Source organism: Enhydra lutris, unplaced genomic scaffold, assembly GCF_002288905.1.
Source record: "Enhydra lutris kenyoni isolate GAN:26980312 unplaced genomic scaffold, ASM228890v2 scaffoldscaffold37, whole genome shotgun sequence".
Classification (NCBI taxonomy): domain Eukaryota; kingdom Metazoa; phylum Chordata; class Mammalia; order Carnivora; family Mustelidae; genus Enhydra; species Enhydra lutris.
Genome location: NW_019154121.1, coordinates 1,356,227 through 1,380,679, shown reverse-complemented (window position 1 = coordinate 1,380,679; position 24,453 = coordinate 1,356,227). Strand labels below are relative to the sequence as shown.

General features: G+C 33.9%; 1 protein-coding gene across 1 annotated transcript in view; it reads left to right on the top strand.

The window, feature by feature from the left end:
* The window catches only part of LOC111154359 (contactin 5), a 560,291-nt gene that overhangs the window by 511,599 nt on the left and 24,239 nt on the right, over positions 1-24,453 (top strand). Inside the window, exons 20-21 of the mRNA XM_022513913.1 lie at positions 23,294-23,480; positions 23,920-24,032. Of these exons, the coding sequence (XP_022369621.1) occupies positions 23,294-23,480; positions 23,920-24,032 (300 nt within the window). The remainder of the gene's footprint in view (positions 1-23,293; positions 23,481-23,919; positions 24,033-24,453) is intronic.

Below are 24,453 nucleotides of genomic sequence, written 5' to 3'. Positions count from 1 at the left end.
AGCAGGAAAAATGTCATCTTTTTACCAAATTTATTTATTCGATATATATTAACATTTAGTTGGTGTAAATATATATTTTAATTTATTTGGAAAATTAAATATATACTTTTTATAATCAAAGAATGAAAACTTTATAATTCAGTGGCCAAATATGACATTAAGGGTTATTTTAAGTAATATATGGTCAGCAAAGATGATTTTAAATTTATACTATCTCATAACTGGATAGTTGCTTGTAGATTTAAAAATAAATATGATTTAAATAAGGCTTATAAGTATTTCTGCCACCCTCTCTTCTCTGTACTCTTTATCCCTTTAAGGAGAAATCTACCTCTACCCTTCACCTTATCTACCCTAGAACTTACTCCTCTCCTCTCCTCACCTTTTTTTCTTTTTTTCACCACTAAAAGATCTCATTGGCTAAATATTACTAAAATATAGTAGCTTACTAAAGTTTAATATTTTATCTCACCACTACCTCCTTCTTCTATTCTATCCCAACCACAATCCTAGCTAAATTTACTATTGGTAGAATTCTGAGCATGGTGAAAATAATGTATTTTTCTGTCAGCAAACTCATGGGATTCATTTCAAATTTTATATACTTACCATATCAGTTCTACCAATCATTTTCTATCCATACTTTCAACTTTACCTGCAATGTTTGAAAGAGCTAGTTGCTATAAAGGCATTATGTGCCATTTTAAAAATATCAGAGACCATGTTTTCAGCCACCTGTGTTGTTTTTCCTGAATTGAAATGTGTGAATAAGATAGAAAAGGTTCTGTTCTACAAATGTTGAATCCTCTAATGGGAGAATACAAATTAAAAAAAAAAAAAAAGAAAAAAGAAAGAAACAAGAAAACAAGTAAAATAAACTTAAATAACAATACATATAGAAGTTTACAAGTAGAACACACCTGGTTCCTTTAAGGAAAAGAAGGAAGTAGAACAACTGGATCTGAGTGAACAATGGTGTGAATAGAATTAAAAGTAGAAAGTTAGTGTGTATATACAAGATTATGTAGGAATATATGGATTACAGAGTTTTCATTTTCTTTCAAATGCAATGAAAAGCCAGTATGGCAATTTAAAGAGAGGAGTGACAATATCTGATTTATATATATTTTTAAACACCACTTTGAATGTTCTTATGTGAAGAATGAAAAGATAAGAGAAGAAAAGTCTGGAATAGAAGTTAGGAGGCTCTTGCAATAATCCAAGTAAGAAATGATGATGACTTAGACTAAGGTCTTAGCAGTGGAGTAAGAAGTAAATATATTTCAGACACAGAACTGACAAGATTTGCTGACTTATCAGATATGGAGGGTAGACAAATGATTTCTGCATCCCTGGTTTGGTCAAATGAATGAATGGCAGTGCCATTAAAAAAAAAAAAGGAGAAACTGGACAACAGAGGACAAAGAGCAGATTTGAAGGTGGGAAATTAAGAGTTCTGTTCTGATTAACTTAAATTTAACATGCCTATTAGAAATTTAAGAGTATAAGTCAGATAGGAAATAGGATATATGAGTTTGGAGTCTAAGAGATCAGGGTAAAAACATGAAAGTGGCAGTCATAGAGGAGGTATTTAAAGACATGTTACTTGATGAAACCACCTAAAAGAAAAAATTTCCAGACGAGAGGAGAGGAAAGGAAAGAAAAAAAAAAAAAAACATAACAGCTACATCTGTACAATCTGTACAACTAACTCCGAAAATGACCTAAAGACTGGCAGAGTTGCCCTTCCACAGCTAATCTTAGAAAGAAGACCACATCTGAAAGTGTAGGAGTGTTGAAGACTCTGCTGGGAACCCCAGTACAACTAACCACAAACAAGAGGGATACCACAAGCATGGAGAAGTGAGAAGATAGATCCCACACCAGGTATCCCCAGCACTGGGGACCTGCACTGGGAAGATGAGCTCCCATACCACTTTTTACTTTGAAAACCAGTGAGACTTTACACCAAGAGCTTTAAAAATCAGCAGCCTTAACTCCTGAATGTTGGAGCATGGTAGGAAACCAAGGTCCCACCCTTAACAAGCCAGCATACCAAAGGACTCAGCCCCAGACACAGCACAGAATCAGCAGTTTGAAAAGTGCCTGGGATATATGTGAAGGAGATTTATTGACTATTCTTAGAACATGTGCAGGAGGATTAGGGATCTGTAGGAGATGTCTTCAGGAACAAAAGTGCTGGTGGGTGAAGTTTCTCTTCCCCTGCCCACCCCCCAAGTCTAGGTAGCCAGACACTTGAAAGAGCCAGTGCTGACATTCTCCATTTACCTTGCTAAAACCACATGCCCTTTCCCTGCAAAGTGTCACCTGTGGATTCACCTCATCAACTCTGCCTGGCCTTGATAGGTGTCCTTCTAAAGCAGCTCCTGCCCCACCATACCCAGCAGGCAGCCCTGGCCTGGAAAGCACCACTCCAAAAGAATTCCTGCCCTGTGGAGGGAGGGTAACCCCACAACCAGCATGCCAGCAGTTCTTGCAGCTGGCCCTCCCAGCTGGCTCTGCAGGGTGTAAGCCCTACCCTTTTGGTGCCTACTTGCAGCTGTGGCAAAGAGGCTAATTGCAAACATCGGGTTAGATTGATGACCTTACTCACCAAGAGCCTGAAGCAACTGCATCCAAGCCTCTCAACAGATTGCATAACAAACTCTGTCCAGTGTGCCTGCAGCAGAGAAAGCAGGTCACTGCAGCTGGCTGGGCTGCGGCAATTGTGCTCAGCCACAACAGCTCACACAGGAGAAACCTCTGGAGCATCTTATTCTGGTGACCATGTGGAATTGCACTGTATTTTGCATATATTTTACTCAGGACTTCTTCTATACAAGCCATGACTTTCGAGACCAAGAACATAGCCAATCTATCTGATATATAAAAACAAACATAGAAAGTTAGACAAAATGAATAGAGAGAAGAATATGTCCCCACTGCAAGAACACAACAAAATTACAGTAAAAGAGCTAAACAAAATGAAGATAAGCGATATTCCTAATAAGGAATTCAAAGTAATGGTCATAAAGATATTCACTGGACTTGAGAAAAAAGTAGAGTCTCAGTGAGAACTTCAACAAATAGAAAGCATAAAAAAGAATGAGCAGAGCTGAAGAATTCAAAAACTGAAAAGAAGAATACACTAGGGGGGATCGAGACCAGATTAGAAGATGCAGAAGAATGGATCAGTGATCTGGAAGACAGAGCAATGAAATGTACCCAAGCTGAACAGCAAAAAGAATAACTAAAAATGAAAATGGATTAAAAGAACTCTGCAACAACATCAAATATAATAACATTCACATTACAGAGATCCCAGAAGATGAAGAGAGAGAGAAGAAGGAAGAAAACTTACTTGAAGAAACAATAGCTGAAAATGTTCCTAATCTGAGGAAAGAAAAAGACATCCAGTTATAGAAAGCACACAGAGCTCCTAACAAGAAGCAGCCAAGGAGGTCCACACTAAGACATGTAATAATTAAACTAGCAAAAAATAATGATAAAGAGATAATTTTAAAGAAACAAGGAATAAGGAAACAGTTACATACAAGTGAACTCCCATAAGGCTATCAACTGATTTTTCAGCAGAAACTTCAGGCCAGAAGGGAGTGGTATGATTATATTAAAATTCTGAAAGGAAAAAATCTACAATCAAAAATATTCTACACAGCAAGATTGTAACTCAGAATAGGCAAGATAAAGAATTTCAAACAAAAAAAATTTAAAGGAGTTCATGACCACTATATCACCCTTATAAGAAATGTTAAGAGGGAATTTTTTAAGTGGAAAGAAAAAGTCATAACTAGAAGTAAGAAAATTATAAAAGAAAAAAATTTCAGAGGTAAAACAAAACATACAGTAAAAATAGTAGATTAATCACTTACGAAGCCAGTATGGAAGTTAAAACACAAAAGTAATAAAATAAATTATACCTACAAAACTTAGTACAGGATGTATAAAGATAAAAATATGTAAAATATGGTATCATATACATAAAACATGGAGAGGGGAGTAAAAATTTAGTGCTTTTAGAATGTGTTTGTTCTTAATTGATTCCCAACTTAATATAGACTGCTGTATACACATAAGATGTTATGTTAGAACTCAATGGCAACCACAAATTGATACCCAAAACATAAAGAGAAAGGAATCTAAGCATAACACTAAAGAAAGTCATCAAACCAAAAAAGAAGCAAGAGAAGCAGGAACAGAAAAATATCTGCAAAAACACCCAGAAAACAATTAAGAAAATGCCAATAAGTACATATTTCTCAATCATTACTTTAAATCTGAATGGTCTAAATTCTCCAAATCAAAAGACACAGTGTGACTTAAGGAATAAAAAAAAATAATAATAAGACCCATTTATGTTGCCTAAAAGAGATTCCCTTCAGACCTAAAGACAAGTGCAGACTAAAAGTTAAGAGATGAAAATATATATACCATGCAAATAGGAACAAAACAAAGATGGGGTACCAGTACTTCTATCAGACAAAATAGACTTTATTTTTTTTTTTTTAAGATTCTATTTCTTTATTTGACAAAGAGAGACAGAGAGGAAACACAAGCAGGGGGAATGGGAGAGGGAGAAGTAGACTTCCTGCTGATCAGGGAGCCCAATGGGGGCCTCAATCTCAGGACTCTGGGATCATGACTGGAGCTGAAGGCAGACACCTTAATGACTGAGTTACCCAGGCACTGTCAAAATAGAATTTAAAACAAATATTGTAGCAACAGACACAGATGCACATTTCAAAATGATAATGGGGTCAATCCAACAGGAGGATATAACAATTATAAATACCTATGCACCCAACGTAGGAGCACCTAAATACATCTAGCACATATTAAAAACATACAGGGAGATATTGACAGTAATACAATAATAGAAAGGGACTTAATTGTCCATGTATATCAATAGATAGATGACCGAGACAGAAAATCAACAAGGACATAGTGGCTTTGAACAACACCTTAGACCAAACAAAAGTCCAGGACCAGATGGCTCCATAGGTGAAGTCTACCAAACCTTTAAAGAAAAGTTAATACTTACACTTTTCAAACTATTACAAAAACTAGAGAAGGAAGGAAAACTTCCAAATTCATTATATTTAGTCAACATTACCCTGACACCAAAAGCAGATGAACACACTACAAAACTTAAAATTTAAAACATTTTTTAAATTTTTTTTTAAGGGACACCTGGGTGGCTCAGTGGGTTAAGCCTCTGCCTTTGGCTCAGGTCATGATCTCAAAGTCCTGGGATCGAGCCCCACATCAGGCTCTCTGCTAAGCAGGGAGCCTGCTTCCCTCCCTTTCTCTCTCTGCCTGCCTCTCTGCCTACTTGTGATCTCTCTCTCTGTGTCAAATGAATAAATAAAATCTTAAATAAAAAATAAAATAAAATATATATTTTTTAAAACTACAGGCTAATATCTCTGATGAACATAGATGGAAAACTCCCAAATATTAGCAAAGCGAATTCAAAAATATATATTAAAAAATCCTTCATCACAATCAAGTGGGATTTATTTCAGGGTTACAAAGGTGATTTGATACAACCAAATCAATCAGTGTGATATATCACATTAACAAAAGGAAGAATAAAAAACCTATGATCACTTCAACAGATGCAGAAAAAGCATTTGACAAAGCACAACATCCATTCATGATAAAAACACTCAACAAAGTAGGTTTAGAGGGAACATACCTCAACATAATAAAGACTATATACGACAATCCCAGAGCTAACAATATACTCAATAGTAAAAAACTGAAAGCTTTTTCTCTAAGATCAGGAACAATACAAATATATCAACTCTCACCAATTTTATTCAACATAGTACTGGAAGTCCTATCCACAGCAATCACACAATAAAAAGAAATAAATATTAACCAAATTGATAAAGAAGAAGTAAAACTGTCCCTATTTACAATGACATATTACATATAGAAAAGTCAAAAGCTGCCCAAAAACTGTTAGATGTAATAAATGAATTCAGTAAAGTTTCAGGATACCAAATTAATATACAGAAGTATGTTGCACTTCTATGCACTAAGAATGAAGTAACAGAAAGAGAAATTAAGGAAAAATCTTACAATTGCACCAAAAGAGTAAAATACCTAGGAATAAATTTAACCAAGCAGGTGAAAGACCTATACTCTGAAAACTGTAAAACACTGATGAAAGAAATTGAGGACAACACAAACAAATGGGAAATTATACCATGTTCATGGATTGGAAGAAATAAAATCATTAAAATATTATCTACTGAGTCTATGCAATCCTTCTCAAAATATCAACAACAGTTTTTAGAGAACTAAAACAGATAATCTTAAAAATTATATGAAATTATGAAAGACCTCATGTAGCCAAAGCAATCTTGAGAAAGAAGTACAAAGGAGAAGGTATCACATTACCAGATTTCCAGGTATACTATAGTAATCAAAAGAGTATGTTACTGGCACAAAAATAGACAAAAAGATCAAACAGGATAGAAAGCCTAGAAGTAAGCCCACACGCAAATGGTTAATAAATCAATGACAAAGGAGGCAAGAATAGTCAATGGGGGAAAGACAGAAAACCAGACAGCTACAGGTAATAGAATGAAACCAGATCACTTTCTTAACCATACCAAAAATAAACTCAAAATGTTTTAAAGACCTAAATATGAGACCTGAAACTGTAAAACTGCCAAAAAAAAACATAGGTGGTAATCTCCCGGACATCACCCTTAGCAACATATTTATAGATATATCTCTATAGGAAAGGGAAACAAAAGCAAAAATAAACTGTTAGGACTAAACCAAAATAAAAAGTTTCTCCACAGCATAAGAAACCATCAACAAAACAAAAATGAGATGCAATGAATGAGAAAAGAAATTTGCAAATGATATACTTAATAAGGGGTTAATATCCAAATTATATGAAGAATTTACTCAACACACACACACACACACACACACAATTTCATTTAAAAATGGGCAGAGGACTTAAATAGACATTTTTCTGAAGAAGATATCCAGATGGCCAACAGAAACATGAGAGAAGATGTTTAATGTTACTCATTAGGGAAATACAAATCAAAAGCACAATGAGATATCACCTCACAGCTGTGAGGTCTGATGGCTAGTACCAAAAAGGCAAGAAATAACAAGTGTTGGTGACGATGTGGAAAAAAGAGAACCCTTATGCACTGTTGATGAGAATGTAAATTGGTGTGGAAAACAGTATGGAGGTTTCTCAAAAAATTAAAAACAGAAATACCATACAACCCAATAATTCCACTTCTGATTATTTACCCAAAAGAAAAAAAAAAAACACTTCTGAAAAAAAATATGAAATATTCCTCAGCCATTAAAAGAAATTAGATCTTGCCATTTGTGACAACATGGATGCACTTAGAGGGTATTAAGTGAAATTAGTCAGACAGAGAAAGACAAATACCATTGATTTCACTTTTATTGTGTAATTAAAAAAAAACAAAACAAGTTAACAAAGAAACAAAGCAGACTCATAAATACAGAGAACAAACTGATAGTTGGTTCCCCTACAGGGGAAGTGATTAGAGGGATGGGCAAAATAGATAAAGGGGATTAAGAGATACAAGCTTCCAATTATAAAATAAATAATTATTTATTTATAATAATATATAATATAATATATAATAATTATTCCAATTATAAAATAAATAAATAAATCATGGTGATGAAAAGTACAGCATAGGGAATATAGTAAAAATTATTATAATAACATTGTATAGTTACAAATGGTGACTACTTATGGTGAGAATAATGTATATAATTGTTGAATCAATGTATTGTACACCTGAAACTAACATAGCATTTTATGTCAGTTGTACTTCAAAAATATCAATGAAGAGTAAGTAAGTAAATAAATAAATAAATAAAACAAAATTTAGCTGAAGAGGAAAAACTGGCAAGGAGATTGGTAAGGAGAGATCAGTTTGGGAAAGGTGTGATAGGTGTCAAACTGAAAGCTGCTTCAAAACACACACACACACACACACACACACACACACACACACTTCAATTCAGAGCTCTCAGTCCAGCAATATCTTTATTTCTTGTGGAATCGTCTAAATCTTGTCAAGAAGTTTTGATGAGACTCATGATGCTCCAATGTTGGTACCAAAAATGGTTAAGGCCAAACATGACTCAGGATCGTACATGACTGTTTTTGCACTACTCAAAGATTATAATAAGTGAGTCTAATTAATTACTGCAGAAAACTATTTTCACCGCAAACAAAAGCTGCTAAAAGAAGTCACGATGGGAAATGTTCTTTGATATAAAAGGAAAAACAGGGGAGGTAAATGAGAAATTAGAAATCATTTCTGAAGTTATGTGCACAGATTTATTTCCTTCTAGAATATGGTTCTTGTCAAGTACATGCAGGTACTACAACTTTAATATTGATGAACTGTATCTCTAGAATACATACTAAAAATAATACCTCAATATGTTTTCCTTAATAAATAAGCAAACTTAAACCTGTAGGTGGCTTACATGATTCTGAAATCATTGTATTTTCTCTTCTACTAATCATGGAATTCTATGCTTGAGCAAGGGTCATTCAGAGACAAGACAGACCTCATCATGGGCAGTAAAGTCCTAAAGGCTCCCTGACTCCAATCCCTCTCATGTGCTCTCTTTCTCACCCTGACTGTTCCTCAGCTGACTTCCAGTCTGATTCTGTGCCCAGATTGACAGTCATATATGGATCTTGAATTGCTGATCTGTATGTTTCATCTGAATCTCACTTATCGATTCACCTAATATTTATTGAATGGCTGTGTTTTGGTAAAATGTGTGGGGTAAAACAATAAGTAAAATAGAGTCCCTGCCCTTATGAAGTTTCATAGCCTATCAAGGAAGATTGTATGTCTTTTGTTTTTGTTTTCTGGTATTTATTTTTTAACCCTAACCTGAGGTCTGACCTAACTGCAGGTAGCTGCTTTTGCTTGATAACATGATCTTGATATTCTTTTCCCTGATGTACCTAGCCCTACAGAGCAGCTATAGAATTTCAGCAGGAGGTCTCCCCTGATACCATCTGTTAATAATCAACTCACAATTGGCATTTTTTGCCTTTTACAAGGCAGCCTCCATTACATCTTAATTGTTTCAAAAAATAATCAACCAAGCATTTTTATATAAACTATGTTCATCTGCAACAAACTCAACACTTTAGAAAACACCATTTAATTCAATTCAAACTGATTTTTATTATTAAATTTACTAATTGCCTTACTTAATAGAATGGTCATGCCAATTGAAACAGTAGGAATAGCTATGCATAAAAATAGGGACAGAATGATAATATCCCCTAGCCCATGAGAAAAAGAATTTAATTAATGGTCAAGGGCTTCAGAACATTTTACCCATGGACATTTCTAAATGTCACAATTAGGCTAGATTAGGACTCTGCTATCAGAAGAAAAAAGGTGTTCTTTTCAACAAGATTTTAACACCACCTTTTTTTTTATTATTTTTTTTTATTAACATGTAATGTATTATTTGCCTCAGGGGTACAGGTCTGTGAATCACCAGTCTTACACAATTCACAGCACTCACCCTTGTACATATCCTCCCCAATGTCCACAACCCTATCCCTTCCCTCCCCATCCCCAGCAACCCTCAGTTTGTTTACTGAGATTAGGAGTCGCTTATGGTTTGTCTCCCTCCCATGTCCCATCTTGTTTCATTTTTTCCCTCCCTACCCCCCACAACTACCCACCCTGCCTCTCAAATTCCTCATATCAGAGAGATCATAAGATAATTGTCTTTCTCTGATTGACTTATTTCGCTCAGCATACTACCCTCTAGTTCCATACATGTTGTCACAAATGGCAAGATTCAGTTTTTTTGATGGCTTCCTAACACTGCCTTCTGCAAGTCTAACACTACCTTAGAAAAAATGACCATTTGAGGAAATAAGAATGATTATGAAATCATAAGTGTAGATACTAATCCATCTAATTGTATTTTACAAATATCTGTACAACTTTGTTGACATTCTCTTAGAACCAACAATTAAGAATTTTGGTTAACTACATGGAAGTGGCTTCAGACTTTATGGCTGTATAGATTAAATGTAGAAAGTATTGATATTGTGATATGTGAAATTCTAGCTTATGACATGCAGCATGATTGAAAAATGAAAATGGGCTCTATTTATTGAACAACTTTGATTCATGAATAACCATGACTATTCCATCTGGATTGTCATCCCTGTCATTGGCCTATGCAAGTAAATTATTAGGTTCATTTTTGAATTCATGAATCCGCCAGCATTCTATGTCTTGTGAATGAATGGTAATGCTTGAATCCTAGAGCAGAGACTCTCAAGCTTTTCTGAGAAAACTAGGATGTTTATTGCATACAAAATAAGAGCAGAAACAAGTCTGGCAAGAAGGAGAAGTAAAGAAAGATAAGGCCAAATTTTATCATTTTTCTCTATGTTTCCAGATCAGCAGAAGGATGAAGAAAAGTATGTTATAATGGAATCTCGGTTGATTCATTTTTTCATTCCTTCACTCATCAAGCATTTATTAAGTATCAGGCACTGTGCCAGGCAGCAGAAATGCAAAAATTAATTAGATCTAGACCCTGCTTTCCAAAAGCTCACAATCTAATATTAAAAAATGTTTATGGTAAATTTAAGTAAACGAGAGAGAGAGAGAGAGAGAGACATTGGAACAATACAAGTCCATGCCCAGAATTACCTCAGGATTCCTTAGAGAATCAGTATCCTGATTCTCTCAAGAAATGTTAGTGAGAAAAAACCCATGCCAGTGCCCTATCTGGGTATCAGTTTCTGTTTGTGTGAGAATATATCTGTCCCTAAAATGTGATCAATTTTCCTGAATAAAGTAATAAATTAATAAATTATATATTTATTTATTGAATACTATAAAAAGAATTTTTTCTAGATGTAATATTTAAAAACACTGTATTATATATATTCTGCCTATGAAACATAATCCCCCATGATTACTAAGTTTAAGGTGCTTGTATTTTTTGTATGCTTTTTGTAACAGTATTATTAACTGTATTTTTATCTTTTTAATGGCTAGAATCCTTTCAACAATAAGCAAAAATGTAGTTTTGTAGCAAGGGGTACACAGTGTCTGAGTTAGAATTCTGAACTTTTTGATGTTTATTATTAAGAGAAATGAAAGACAAAACAACTTGTCCCATTTAACAATTCTCATTAAAGCACCTCTAATAACTCCTTTTCCTGGGCTATGTTCAAGACTTGCATGTGTCTTAGAACTTTCAGAGAATATATAACTAAGAAGTTCATTTTAGACATATCACTAAAGTAATTTTTAGTTATTGATTGCACTGAAAAGAAACCAATTGAATTTTGCTCTATAAAATAAGTTGTGGGGGGATTTCTTAAGGAGAGAAAGGATGAGACTGTTGTTGTTGTGTATTTTATGACCTAACTCTGTAATCATCATAGCAGAAGACAAAAACATGGGCCTATTTTTGTCTGACAATAACTCATGCCAGATAGATTGCATTTAATTTGAATAGCAGGGGATGGGACAATGTGTGTGTTGTGTGGTGAAAAATGGAATTTCAGATATAAATTAAAGAGGGAAAAGAAGTCAAAATGAAACCAGTCACCAAAAGGCTAAACAAAGTCTATTTTATTTTCCATATGGTGGTTGGATAGCAGCTGTTTTAGAGATTTTGTTTGATTTTTTATTATGACTATATAAAAGTAAGAATATTAAAAACTAAACAGTAAAAAGGAAAAAAAAAAGATGCCAATTCTACTTTTCTTTTTCTGAAATTCTGCAGGCTCTGATTTAAATCAGATAGCTTTCATATCCCTATCATTAGATTTCCTTCTTAGGTTATTTTCATAGATTGGGAGTCTAACTAAAACTATTTACATTTTTCAAAAATCAGCCTATCTAAGGAAACTGAAAAAGTAACATTTCAGTTACTTAACTCATTCCTTCCCCTGTCCTATTGAAAGGCAACTATGGAATTTTTTGTTTTTTTGGTTTAAGATTTATTTATTTATTTATTTTACAGAGAGAGAGAGAGATCACAAGTAGGCAGAGAGGCAGGCAGAGAGAGAGAGGGGGAAGCAGGCTCCCCGCCAAGCAGAGAGCCTGATGCAGGGCTCGATCCCAGGACCCTGAGATCATGACCTGAGCTGAAGGCAGAGGCTTAACCCACTGAGCCACCCAGGTGCCTCAGCAACTATGGAATTCTTAGAGAGCAATTAATCACTCAGTTTACTGTGTTTCTGTTTATTTGCTTCTAGATACATTGCTTCATGGAAAAAATGCTCTAATCCAAATAACTTTTCACAATTTTTTTACTGAAATTTTTACATAAACCATTTTATTTTCAACATTAGAATATTTGTGTGAATGTATTATTTTATACACATAAAAGACTGAAAGGATATTGATATCTTTTATCATATTCATAGTTATTTTCCATTTTTTTTACTCTTTTACACATATCTAAATTTACTATAGCACCTCTAAACAGGAATTTTCTCATCCCTAAATCCAGCCATCCTGAGCTCATTGTCCATCCATCCACAGTTTCACTCTCTTATATAGCAGACATTTGTACACACAAAATATACAAAAAATGAAACCACGAATGTAGACATCAACCCATTTAGTTTAACAAATACTTGGAACATTTTTGTTGACACTCTCTTAGACTGATCCATTTGAGAATCACCAAACTGCAACACATTCTCCTTTCTTTTGAGCAACGGGTTTTATCTTAACACCTAACAATGTACTTGTGGTCTAGAGGTACTAACTCAATGAGTGTTGAACAGAAAGATACAGCCATGGTTTTGCTTACTATACTATGAAATTGAGAAGTGTTATAAAATGCCTAAACACACACATACAAAAGGCAGCTTTACAAAACACATATTTAACAGTATAAAAATACTTATTACTAATTGACTGCTAACTACTAAATGACTGACACTTTATTTTCAAAAGGACAATTTTTTAAAATCTACATATATAAAAGAGCACAAATTATAAATGTGCAGTTCAATGAGCTACCACTAAGTAAACATACCTGTGTAACTATAATCCGGGTCATGAAACAAAACATTACTAAAAACTGGAGACCTACCTTGTGTTTACTATAGTCACTATCCTTATTCATACCCTCCCAAAAACCAATATCCTGAATTCTGATTCGTTTTCATAGTTTTTAGAATTATATGGAGCTTTTTATATCTTGCATTTTCTATTGTTACATGCTTTCTCCCAAACTATATTGTATGAGCATACCACAATTTATTTATCATTCTATCATTGATGAATTTTAGGGTTGGGTTTTTTCCAGTTTGGGTCTGTTATGAATAGAGCTGCCTATAAACAATTTTGAGGATTATACACTTGCAATATTAATTTTCCTAATTGATGATTTTTGTATATCCCTGTTTTGTTTTGGGGTTTTTTAGGTTTTGTTTGATCTTTATCAATATATGTCTTAGAAATCTTTTCTTAGATTAATCCCTATTTTATTGTTTTGATTCAATTGTAACTGTGATCTTTGTCTTAAACTATATTTTTTCTTTAACTTTGTAATATGAAAAATATATGAAATATACAGAGAAGCATAGTAAATTTCCATGTACTCAACACTCACCTTCAACCATGATGAATTAATGAATAACATTTTACATATAACTCCATTTAATCAATTCTTCTCTGTTATTTTGAAGCAAATCGCAGCAATTACATCATTTCACACAATATATTTTTATAATAAATCTCTAAAATATATGTTTTTTAAAATTGCCACTTTTCTCCTTCCTGAGGACATGCATGTTGAAGAATGCACTCAGTTTAAACAGTAGCAAACCAAAAACTCCCACCCAATGCAGTTGTTTTGAGGTAGATTTTCTTGGTTGCCACCTACGTTTATACCCACTCTCCCATCTATTCTCCCTGAGAAAGCATAGTTCATCTTTTAGCCAAGAAGTTGAGCAGCGTTTACACTGGGATTTTCAGTCTTACTGTTTTTTGCAGTTCCCTTATTTCTTGAATTTCCCTCTTAGATGTCCAGCTGCTCTTTCTACATTCAACTCCATTTTTTTTTTTCTCCAGCTGGTAAGGCTGCAGTAATATTCTAGCACTATAGTCATATTTTTAAATAAAAAAGCTGTAACTTACCTGTTGCAGTTTCAGCTTTCCAGAGAAAACTCTCCTCCAGTGTCTGGCTGCTTTTGGATGCTTGCCGAGATTTTTCAGTTCTCATCTAGGCCAGGATTTGCATGACCACTTTCCTTAGTCACCAATTATGCCTATCATTTTCTTTAATATCTCTCTTGTAGATCTGTGGTATTAGTTTCTATCAATAATTTGTATATCCTCTACTCCCTCTACTCTCACTCTCTCACTCTCTCTCTGATCACTCTCAATCAAAAGAGATTTACAAATTTTTTGATCTTCTCAAAGAATTAACTTTGGCTTTATTCATTTTTTTATCTGCATTTATTTTCAGTTCATTAAGTACTGTGCCTATCTATATGATACCCTTCTTTTTAGTTTCTTTGAGTTTACAATGTATGTTCTTTTTTGAGCTCCTTAAGATGGACATATCACTGAATTTTGTTTTTTTATCTCTTCTACTATATAGTTAAAACTATACATCTCCAAACTCTGCATTCCTAACACCTTATATATGGTAAAATACATAATAATTTTTTTTTAAGATTAATGTTCTTCTACCTGAAATTATTAACTTTCATATCAAAACTTGTTTTCTTTCATTTAATTAGTTTTTATTAAGAGACTATTATATTTACAGCTCATCTCACAACCACAGTTAAGGACTTAGCTATAATAAAATATTCACTGAATTTTCTTTCAACATACTGTATTTTACAACATTTGATTAAAGAAGGGAAGGGAGCAAACACGTGAAAAAGACCTGCACTGAACTATGTGGATTAAGAACACGTTTACTTATTATTTATAGCCAGTCTTCTTTAGTATATTTTCTTTAGATAGTAGTGACAGCTTCTAGGAAAAATAAATACAGATTTATTCAGTAAATTATATCCATCATTATGTTCTTCCTGCATTTTAAAACTCCTCACCCCGTATCCTCTAATCACTGTTGAATTTTCTCATAAATATTCAAAAGTTTAACTAAGCATTGTTTATTTATCTTATTTGATTCATTGAATTGCATCCTTTCTAGTAAAATTACTGTTGGCACAAAGCAACTAATATGATACCAACTGCCAGTGTATCTCAGAGTATTGATTGTGAATAGCCAATTTAATAACTATACCTTAGTGCTAAACTCAGGAGATTGGGAAGCTGGAGATCAACTAAATTGAGAGGAGCAAAGACATTCTTGACTGAAACAAATTCATTTTCCCTGGGAAATGTGTTCCTCATATATAAGCTCTCAGTAGAAGGACATGGCTAAAATTAGGTGTTAGGTGAGAAAAGAGGAATGTAAAAGGCAATTGAAGCATTATTAGAGAAAATGTCATAGCGTTTCAAAGTTTATCTGAAGATGAGGAATCACTAGAGAGGCAGGCTAAAAGTGAAATATCTATCTCCTAACTCTCAGTTTACATTAATTACAACTGTTGAATTTAGGAATGGCAATGAATTGAATGGAAGCACATAAAACTGGCTTTTCTTGATTTCTTGTAAAGTAACCATGAAACTTAAGAGAAGAGAAAATGCTTATTGCAATTGCAATGAGGGATATGAAACAAAACTGTTAGCAGCATTTTCTAGGTTTTTCTTTGTGCAATGACCCAGCCTCAAAATTCCATTTTCTAGGTTTAAGTAAGCAATGAAATAGCCTCTGGCCTCCTTTCTCTTTATCTTTCTCTCAGTGCAACAAACTACAGTCACACATATAAAGCTTTGTCTCTCAAATCAGGCTTGGGTAGATTTCATTGTGTTACTTGCAGAATAAGGAGTGAAGGCTTATACTAACAACCAATAATCTAGCATCTACCCACACTGCATAGACCACTGGTCTGGAATATACAGTTTAGAGATGGATTTCTTCCCATTCAAATAAACTTTAATTCCTTTCTAGAACACCATTAAAGTTTAGTTAGGTAAGATTCAAGGATGATTAAACAATTAAACTCTTTGAGAAAAGAAAACAAATGGTAAGGCTCAGTATGAATTCCTTTCCCTATGAGATTTTCTTGTAAATCAGAAGAAAAATTTTAAACATATGAACCTAGATACCAATGAGAAAAAGGGGAGTATTTCTTCTATTTCTAAAGAGTGATCCAAAATATGAAGAGAATGCACTAAAAAAAGTAACTAAAATAAAATATTCATTAGAAGAAATAAAATGCAAATTCGATACTACTAAATATTTAAACAAGTGCTTCAGAGTATAAACTTGAGAAGTAATCCCAGAATATAAAGTTAATGAATAAGGAAATTTTACAGTGGCAGAGAACATAGTAGACATGAAGGACAAAAGAAATTTGGTCCATAAACAACAGATAACCTGTCAAAAAGACCAAATATATGGAGCAAAAGCAGTAACAACAACAAAGAAAAAATTCCAAAGTAAACAAACAGTCCAAAATCAAAGTAACCAAAATATATATCACAGAGTTTCAGGAAATATTAAAGTCTTAAGAACTCCTTTTTTGTCATGCCCACAACTAATCTACCACAAAAGTCTATTGATTTTATTTTCTAAATATTGCTTGACTCCATATGTGTCCCAACATCCACCACCATAACCCTAGTTCAGGATATCCTCATTTCTTAGCCAAACTCTAAATCCCTTCCAACTGTTCTACACCTATTCTAGCCTCCTTCTAAAGCTTCTCCATATTGCAACCATTGCCACTTTGGTGCTTTATGAAAACAAACAGATAAATTAGGATAGCTTCATATAGTTTCATAATTACAAATGACTGTAACAAAAGTCTGAATGATATAAAAGAAAGATGGTTTCTTTAGAGAAGTGGTCAATGGAGGCTTCTCAGGTAAGCTGGACCATTGATGAAAGGAGATAACCATTTAGAGAAAAAAAAGCTATGAAAAGAGCTTCCATAGGGATGGCACCATAAATTCAATTAGAACTGTGAGTGAATGTCTGAAAGGCAGCAAGAAAAATGAGTTAGAACGTAAAATGAGGTTGGAGAAGGACATGGAGACTATATCAGGTAGGGCCTTGGAAATCATGGTAAGGAGTTTGGAATTTATTCTAAGTGCAATATGGAAAGTTTTTAACAAGGGAGCAATCTGATTCATGTACTTCAAAAAACAAGACAAACAAACAAACAAAAACTTTGGACAACTGGGTGTATCTTTTCAAAAAACAAATGTATACTCCCACTCTCACCCCTGATTAAATCCTTCAATGTGTTATAATTGTTCTTAACCTCTTAATACAGACAACTAAAAGATCTAGCTCCATCCTTTGTCTCTAGGATCAAATTAAGCCACATTCATCATCAACTTCAACATCAACCTGCTTTTTTTCAGAATACCTATACTCATTCTTCTCTTCAGACTTCACACACTATTCCTCTGCCTTCCTTCCCTCTTTGCGTGCTTAGCTCCTGCTTTTCTTTCTGCCTGTGCTCAACTATTTCTCTTACAGAAGCCTTCCCTGACCAACCTCTCACCACTGAAATCTATCCCATATTGTAGATCTCTAGCAATGAGTAGTTTGTCAGAACCACAATTTTATGTTTGTGTGGTTATTCATTCAATGGCTATTTAAGCTATTATTTTTTCAATTAATAAACTTCAAAAAAAAAAAAAAAGAAAAAAGAAAGAAAAGCAGTTTTAGGTCCACAGCAGATTTGAGCAGAAAAAGTAAAGAGAATTCCCACAAACCCTTGTCCCTACACACTTACCACTTACCCCACTATCAACACACCCCAACAAAGTGGTACATTTGTTATAATTGATGAACCATACTGATACATCATCACCATTCACAGTCGAGTTTAAATTAGGGTTCATTCTTAGTGTTGGACGTCTCTCCTAAGTGTTTTTTTTTTAAAGATTTTATTTATTTATTTGACAGACAGAGATCACAAGTAGGCAGAGAGGCAGACAGAGAGAGGGGGGAAGCAGGCTCCCTGCTGAGCAGAGAGCCCGATGTGGGGCTCGATCCCAGGACCCTGAGATCGTGACCTGAGCCGAAGGCAGAGGCTTAACCCTTTGAGCTATCCAGGCGCCCCTTGTCTCTAAGTGTTTTGACAAATGTACAGTATCCACCATTATAGTATTGTACAGAATAGTTTCACGGCTCTAAAAGTCCTCTCTGTTCTGGCCTATGCTATGTCTTTTTTGACTCACCATTAGTCCCCAGTTGCCTGCAGGCATAGTTCTTGGTAAATAATACATATTCAAAAAATTTTTGAATGAATAATTTAATTAATAATTTTTAAGAATAGAGTCCTGATAAAATATTTACATTTTAATATGCATTTAGATTTTAAAAACAAACAAGCAAAAAACCTCTAAGCTCCCTAGAAGAAAGAATAAGTTACTTTCAAAGATGCAAAAAATCAATTATTCATTTGCAGCATTAAATAACAACAGAAAATAGAGCTATGCTTATTAAATTCAAGGAGTACAATATTGAATGAGCAGTGATCAGTAAGTACAATTAAAGATATAGAGATAAATGATTACAGGAACTAAGAAGAAAGTGTATTTTTAAAATCTAACTGGTAACAAAAATCAGAAGATAAAATATTAAGGAGACTTCTTCACTGAAAACTGAGAAGTAAATTTCACAACTCATCCAGTAACCATCTACTGCAAATGGCAAAAATTATGGATTTTTGCCTCCCTTTCTAGTTTCATTTTTCCTTCCCTTCTATGATCCTTTGTCTTGTTTCTCAAATTCCTCTTATCAGTGAGATCATATGATAATTGTCTTTCTCTGATTGACTAATTTTGCTTAGCATAATACCCTCTAGTTTTTGTATCAAAAAGCATAATAATTTTCATAACTTGAGACACCATAATCTCCTGTGTGGGATTCTATCCTGGGGAATTAATCCAATATGTAGAAAACAATACAGATGAGGATATTTGTGGCAACATTTTAATGAAAAAAAAAATCAGTTGGAAGTTACCCAAATGTTCCACAATAGAACACTGGTTAAATAATATTTGGTACACAGACATAGAATATTACTTAGAAAAAAGAGAAAATATTTATGTGTAACTCTAATGTTAGAGAATAAAATTAAGATATGCAACTGTAGGTACATTAATTATATTAAATATATGTAATGAAAACATAGGAAGAGATACACAGACACATACCAAAGATAATTATCTGAAGCTGATAAAATAGTAGGTTATCTATGCTTCTTCTAGTTTTAGATATTTATAGCTTTTTTAATGTTTTTAACTTAATTTCAAGTGATCTTATATAGAGTTTGAAGTATATGCATTGATGAAATATATCATCAAGATAGGAATTGACAAGGAAATCTAAAATACATTTATACATACACACATGTATACATGAACATACTCTGTATATCTAGTATTTAATATATGTATGTTTAGTATACATATTGATTGAATATACATAGCCTACAACTTGCTTTTTAAAACTTAATGTATCTTAGATTACCATATGACCAAAAATCCATCTGTGAGAAGGTTGCAGGAGTAGTTCAAGTCCATTATGATTGATTGGAGAATCTTGAGGCTGGGTTCATGCAGACGGGTTATAACTCAGAAGCTACTCAGATATGAAATGGAGGCTATATAGTACTTATTTTCCTTTTGTCTACAGTCCTTGTATTGCGAATTGTAATTTTTAGTAGCATTAAGTTAAAATTGATTTTTAAAAAAGATGGGAATTGAATCAGGGGGAAAAAAATGAATGAGTAAGTCTCAACATTGGAAAGTGCATGTGAATTGTAAATACTGTATTACCTCAACTTGAATTTAAGAATCATAAAAGAAGCACAATATTAAACTCCAAATATTTTTGTTTTACTCTTTCTCCCATTAAAAAAAAAAGAAAGAAAGTGGAGGCAAATAATTATCATTTCACTGTGAAAGCAACAACTACTATTCTTTTGTTGTAAACATGCTAGAAATAGAATGTGTGGATTTTTTTTTTTTTAGATTTCTCTGTAGGTTTAATTTTTTATTGCTTTTTAAATTAAAGTTCTATATCTTAATTCCAGTATAGTATATAGAACATACAGTGTTATATTAGTTTTAGGTGTACAATATAGTGATTCAGCAATTCTTTACATCATTACCCAGTGCTTGTCTTAATAAATGTACTCTTAACCCCTTCACATATTTCACCCATCACCCCAACCCACCCACCTCTGATATGCTTTAAATGAGTACCCTCAGTTAAAGTTGTTGTTTTTGGTTTTTTTTAGCAAGAACATTTTTTACCTGAAGCATAGTTCAGAATACACTGTGTAGTTTTCAGTTGGAATTAGTTGGAATTTTTTTTTTCACAATTAGTTACTTAAGAAACATTTTATCTTTCAATAAGATGTTTAAATTTTATGGTAATTAATCAGAACATTAAATATTCAATATTTAGAAGTCAAAATTTATAGTGAAATCTTTATCAAATAAATTCAAATTTATTGAATTTAAACATACTTGTTCCCCTCAAATATATATATTTAACTAATTTAAAATAATCTAACCAATTAAAGAAAATTAAAACATAGAAGTGGAAATCAGATATATCACTGGAAAGGAAAGATATGTGTTTGTTCATCTAATGACATGTCAGCCAATTTTGTAGTTTGAAAATAACTTAGATTTATTCTCTTAAAATATTCTCAAAGAATAAGCAAGTTAAGCTAGTTTTCAGAATTGGGAATGAGTCCATCATCATATAAAAGTTGGGATTTTAGAGGATTCCTACTTATTCAAACAGACTTTTGAAGTTCAGTCACTCAGCTATATACCAGTTCAAATCTGTGAAGAGACAAGGATGAGAAATAGGAATTTGATTATCTTTTTAGCCTTTAAAGAAACTAAAAAGATAGATATATACAAAGATATATGAGATCCATGTAGATGTTTCAGACAGGGGTTAGTTGCGAAGAACTAAATTACTCTAGTTTAAGAAAGAGGTATTATAGTTACTAAGTTTTTTGTAAAATTATTGACTTAAATTAATGGACTTCAGGGTGACTTGAAAGATCAAGGATGATTTTCCAAGTCAAACTATACGACCAACACAAAGGAAGGTGTCTTCTAAGCCACCAGGCCCAGAAGCATGCTCCATTGCCATGGTTAAAGAAGCCACTATAATCAGGATGGTGCCACATTCAGGAAGTTGCTGCAATCTGGAGACCTCCAATCTTGCCAGTTCCAGAATCCCACCATGCAAACTATGATTTGCACCAACAAAATGGATGTCCCGTGCCCTGATTCTTGATTCTCATAAAGCTAATGCTGCCTTGGGGTGGCAGGGAGGAAAGGAAAAATAGACTCCATTAATATGCTTACCAGCAGAAATGCAAAAGCAGAAGTTCAATATCCATCTCACTTTTACTTTCAAATTTCAGGCATATTCATCTGACTGACTGAAGCTAAAACACATTGAGTCTTAACTGCAGAGGAATCTTAGAAATAAGATTTTTCGCTCTCCATCTTCTGCAGTACACGGAGATAACTAGGATGAAGAGTGAAATGGATGTTGAACACTAATGTAACCATATCCCTTTGGTTACTCAACATATATACACATCCTTTTCCCCACTTGGCAACATTCAAAAGCAACAATAAGCAACAACTGTGTTCCATACTGATATAATGCAAATATCACTTTTAAAATGAAAATGTACTGACCCTTTCCCTAAGCAGGAAAGCCAAAGAAAGTTCCATCAGTAAATCTGTCCATCTCACGGTGAGAGTTTATTCTTCCTCTAATGAACTATATTAGAAAGTTACCTATCTACAACACTACATAAAATATCAGAAGAAAGGAAAGGGCCCAATTCATTAATATGTATACACAAAACAATACCTGGAAGAAAGTATAGCTATTATAGTCTTCATTTCACAAAGTTACAGTGACAACCTTCCTTCCTCCTCTATTTCTTTTTTTAATTTTTTAAAATTTATTTTCAGCATAACAGTATTCATTGTTTTTTGCACCACACCCAGTGCTCCATGCAATCCGTGTCCTCCTCTATTTCTTATTGCCTTTGCCTTCAAAGAGCACCTAGGCTGGTAGAGGACTTTGAATGTGATGTGGTGACTCAAATGTTTTTTTCCTGAGAGACAAGAGCCTATAACGACTTCCTATGGTTATAGCTGGAAATGGCAGTCTTTGGCATGCTCCAGAATATTTCAAATAACAAACAAAAACACCTTGCTGTCCACAGTGTATAGCAGCAACCTTAGCTGAAAGCCTCTGGAAAATGTGGTGTTTGTCTTTCTGGCCTCTACAGTAGCCAAAGCACTTGAAGGAGGATGAAATGGGTGCAGTCATCTACTTCTTTCACCACAGGAAAATGGGGTGAGGGGGGAACTACTGTTTTATTATTTTTACCACAGTAAGTAGAGGAATAAAAAATACTCTTTTCTCCACTTAAATATGGTCACATTTTAATGTCTGAGATAGTGTTAAGCTTAGGTATACAAAGAGAGTTAGTTAAACTCACAAAGGGCTCAAGTTTGGTATGAGAGCTGTCACATGAGCTTATAATCAGGAAAGATCATCTCAATGCATAAATTATGCTTTGACAGAAAAGTTCCTTTCTGCCTCCCTCCCATATCCTAGCAATGTGATAGGTCTACATTTAGACCACTCCCATATATCGTGAATGTTCTGTGTCACCTCTTCTCTATTAAATCCATACAGCTTATATGACTCCCCTTTATGTAGAGCCCAGAAGGAAATATTTTTCATGTCTCTTTCTCAAAAAAATCAAAGTTCCATAACTTTGAAAGGTGAAAATTTCTGATAACCTATGAGAGAAAAGCCCTTCTTCAATTTCTTTGAATGATTCTTCCTTAATGTCAGGATGTGTTTTGGGCCCTTTCCAAGAAACTCATGCTATCAGGCTAGATGGTAATACTTTTTATTGCTCTGCTGAGTCCTGCTAAGATGCACACAGATATAGATCAGACAGTGACTAACACTGATTTTGCCACGTTAGTAGTACCTGTTAATTGGATGATATAGGAGTGATTTCTTAGGGTTTTAGGAAAACCGAACAATCTCAAGCATAGAAGAAACTTCAAAATTAATCTGTCATTTAATAATCTGTTGACAGGTTGGTTATTGGAAGGACATGGAACAAGAAGATGCAGCAGAAACAGTCAAAACTAGAGGGAATGAGTCCTCTCTCATTCTGACAGGATTAGAAGGAAATACTTTATATCACTTCACGGTGAGGGCTTATAATGGAGCTGGATATGGGCCACCTAGCCGTGAAGTGAGTGCAACCACCAAGAAATCCCGTAAGTGACTGGGGCTTTTTGTTTATTTCAAACAAAAGGAAAACATCTTTTAACATTTCTGAAAGCCATGTGAGGTACAAAATAAGAAGAGTTGAAGGGGAGTTTTAATTCATAGTCTTGCTTGAATGCTTAGATCTAAAATCCAAAACTAGCTCAGAAAATTATGCATTCACAGTAGATAAAGGTTATCTTCCTGTGAAACAAGGCCAAGCGATTTTGTCACAGAAGGAAGATAAAAGGATTCTGGTTCAAAAGCTCAGTAGAGTAACTATTAAAATGACACTCTGGAGCAAAAACCCTCCTTATCTGACTCCAGTTGGAAAGAAGCCTATGGTGCCAGCCAACTACCAAACACAAGAAAAGATTGAAATACAAAGATTTAAGTGAAGAAATGGATTTAACATTCCTTGTCAGTTCACTTTCACTTTTTATTTTGCAGCCCCTAGTCAAGCACCCAGCAATCTCAGGTGGGAACAGCAAGACTCTCAACTTTCTCTGGGCTGGGAACCAGTCAGACCATTGGCCAATGAATCTGAAGTCACGGGCTACAAGGTCAGTATGTTTCTTCACTCCCTTGTATAGACACCTTAAAAATTGTTAGTATGAGGATATGCAAATATAAGGCATGAGCATACCTGTTTTTCCCAGTCATATTCTACTTATAAGTTAGAAGAAAAACCCCCTACAATATGTCAGCCATAGCAGTCAAAATCAGTTTTAACTGAACAAGGCATAGGAAGGGAATGAGTAGGAAAAGCAGCAACAGTTTGAATCCAGGATAAAGAACGACTCTATGAAGCAGTGTCAGGACCAACAGAACTTAAGCACAGAGTCCTAGCATTTTCTCCCAAAAGATAAAGTTTTCTGGCAGATGACAAAGACTGGATGATTTAATTTGCATGGAAAGACTACTAGCAAAAAAAAAAAAAAAGAAAGAAAGAAAAACTGTTAGGTCCAACACTTTCTTAAGAGA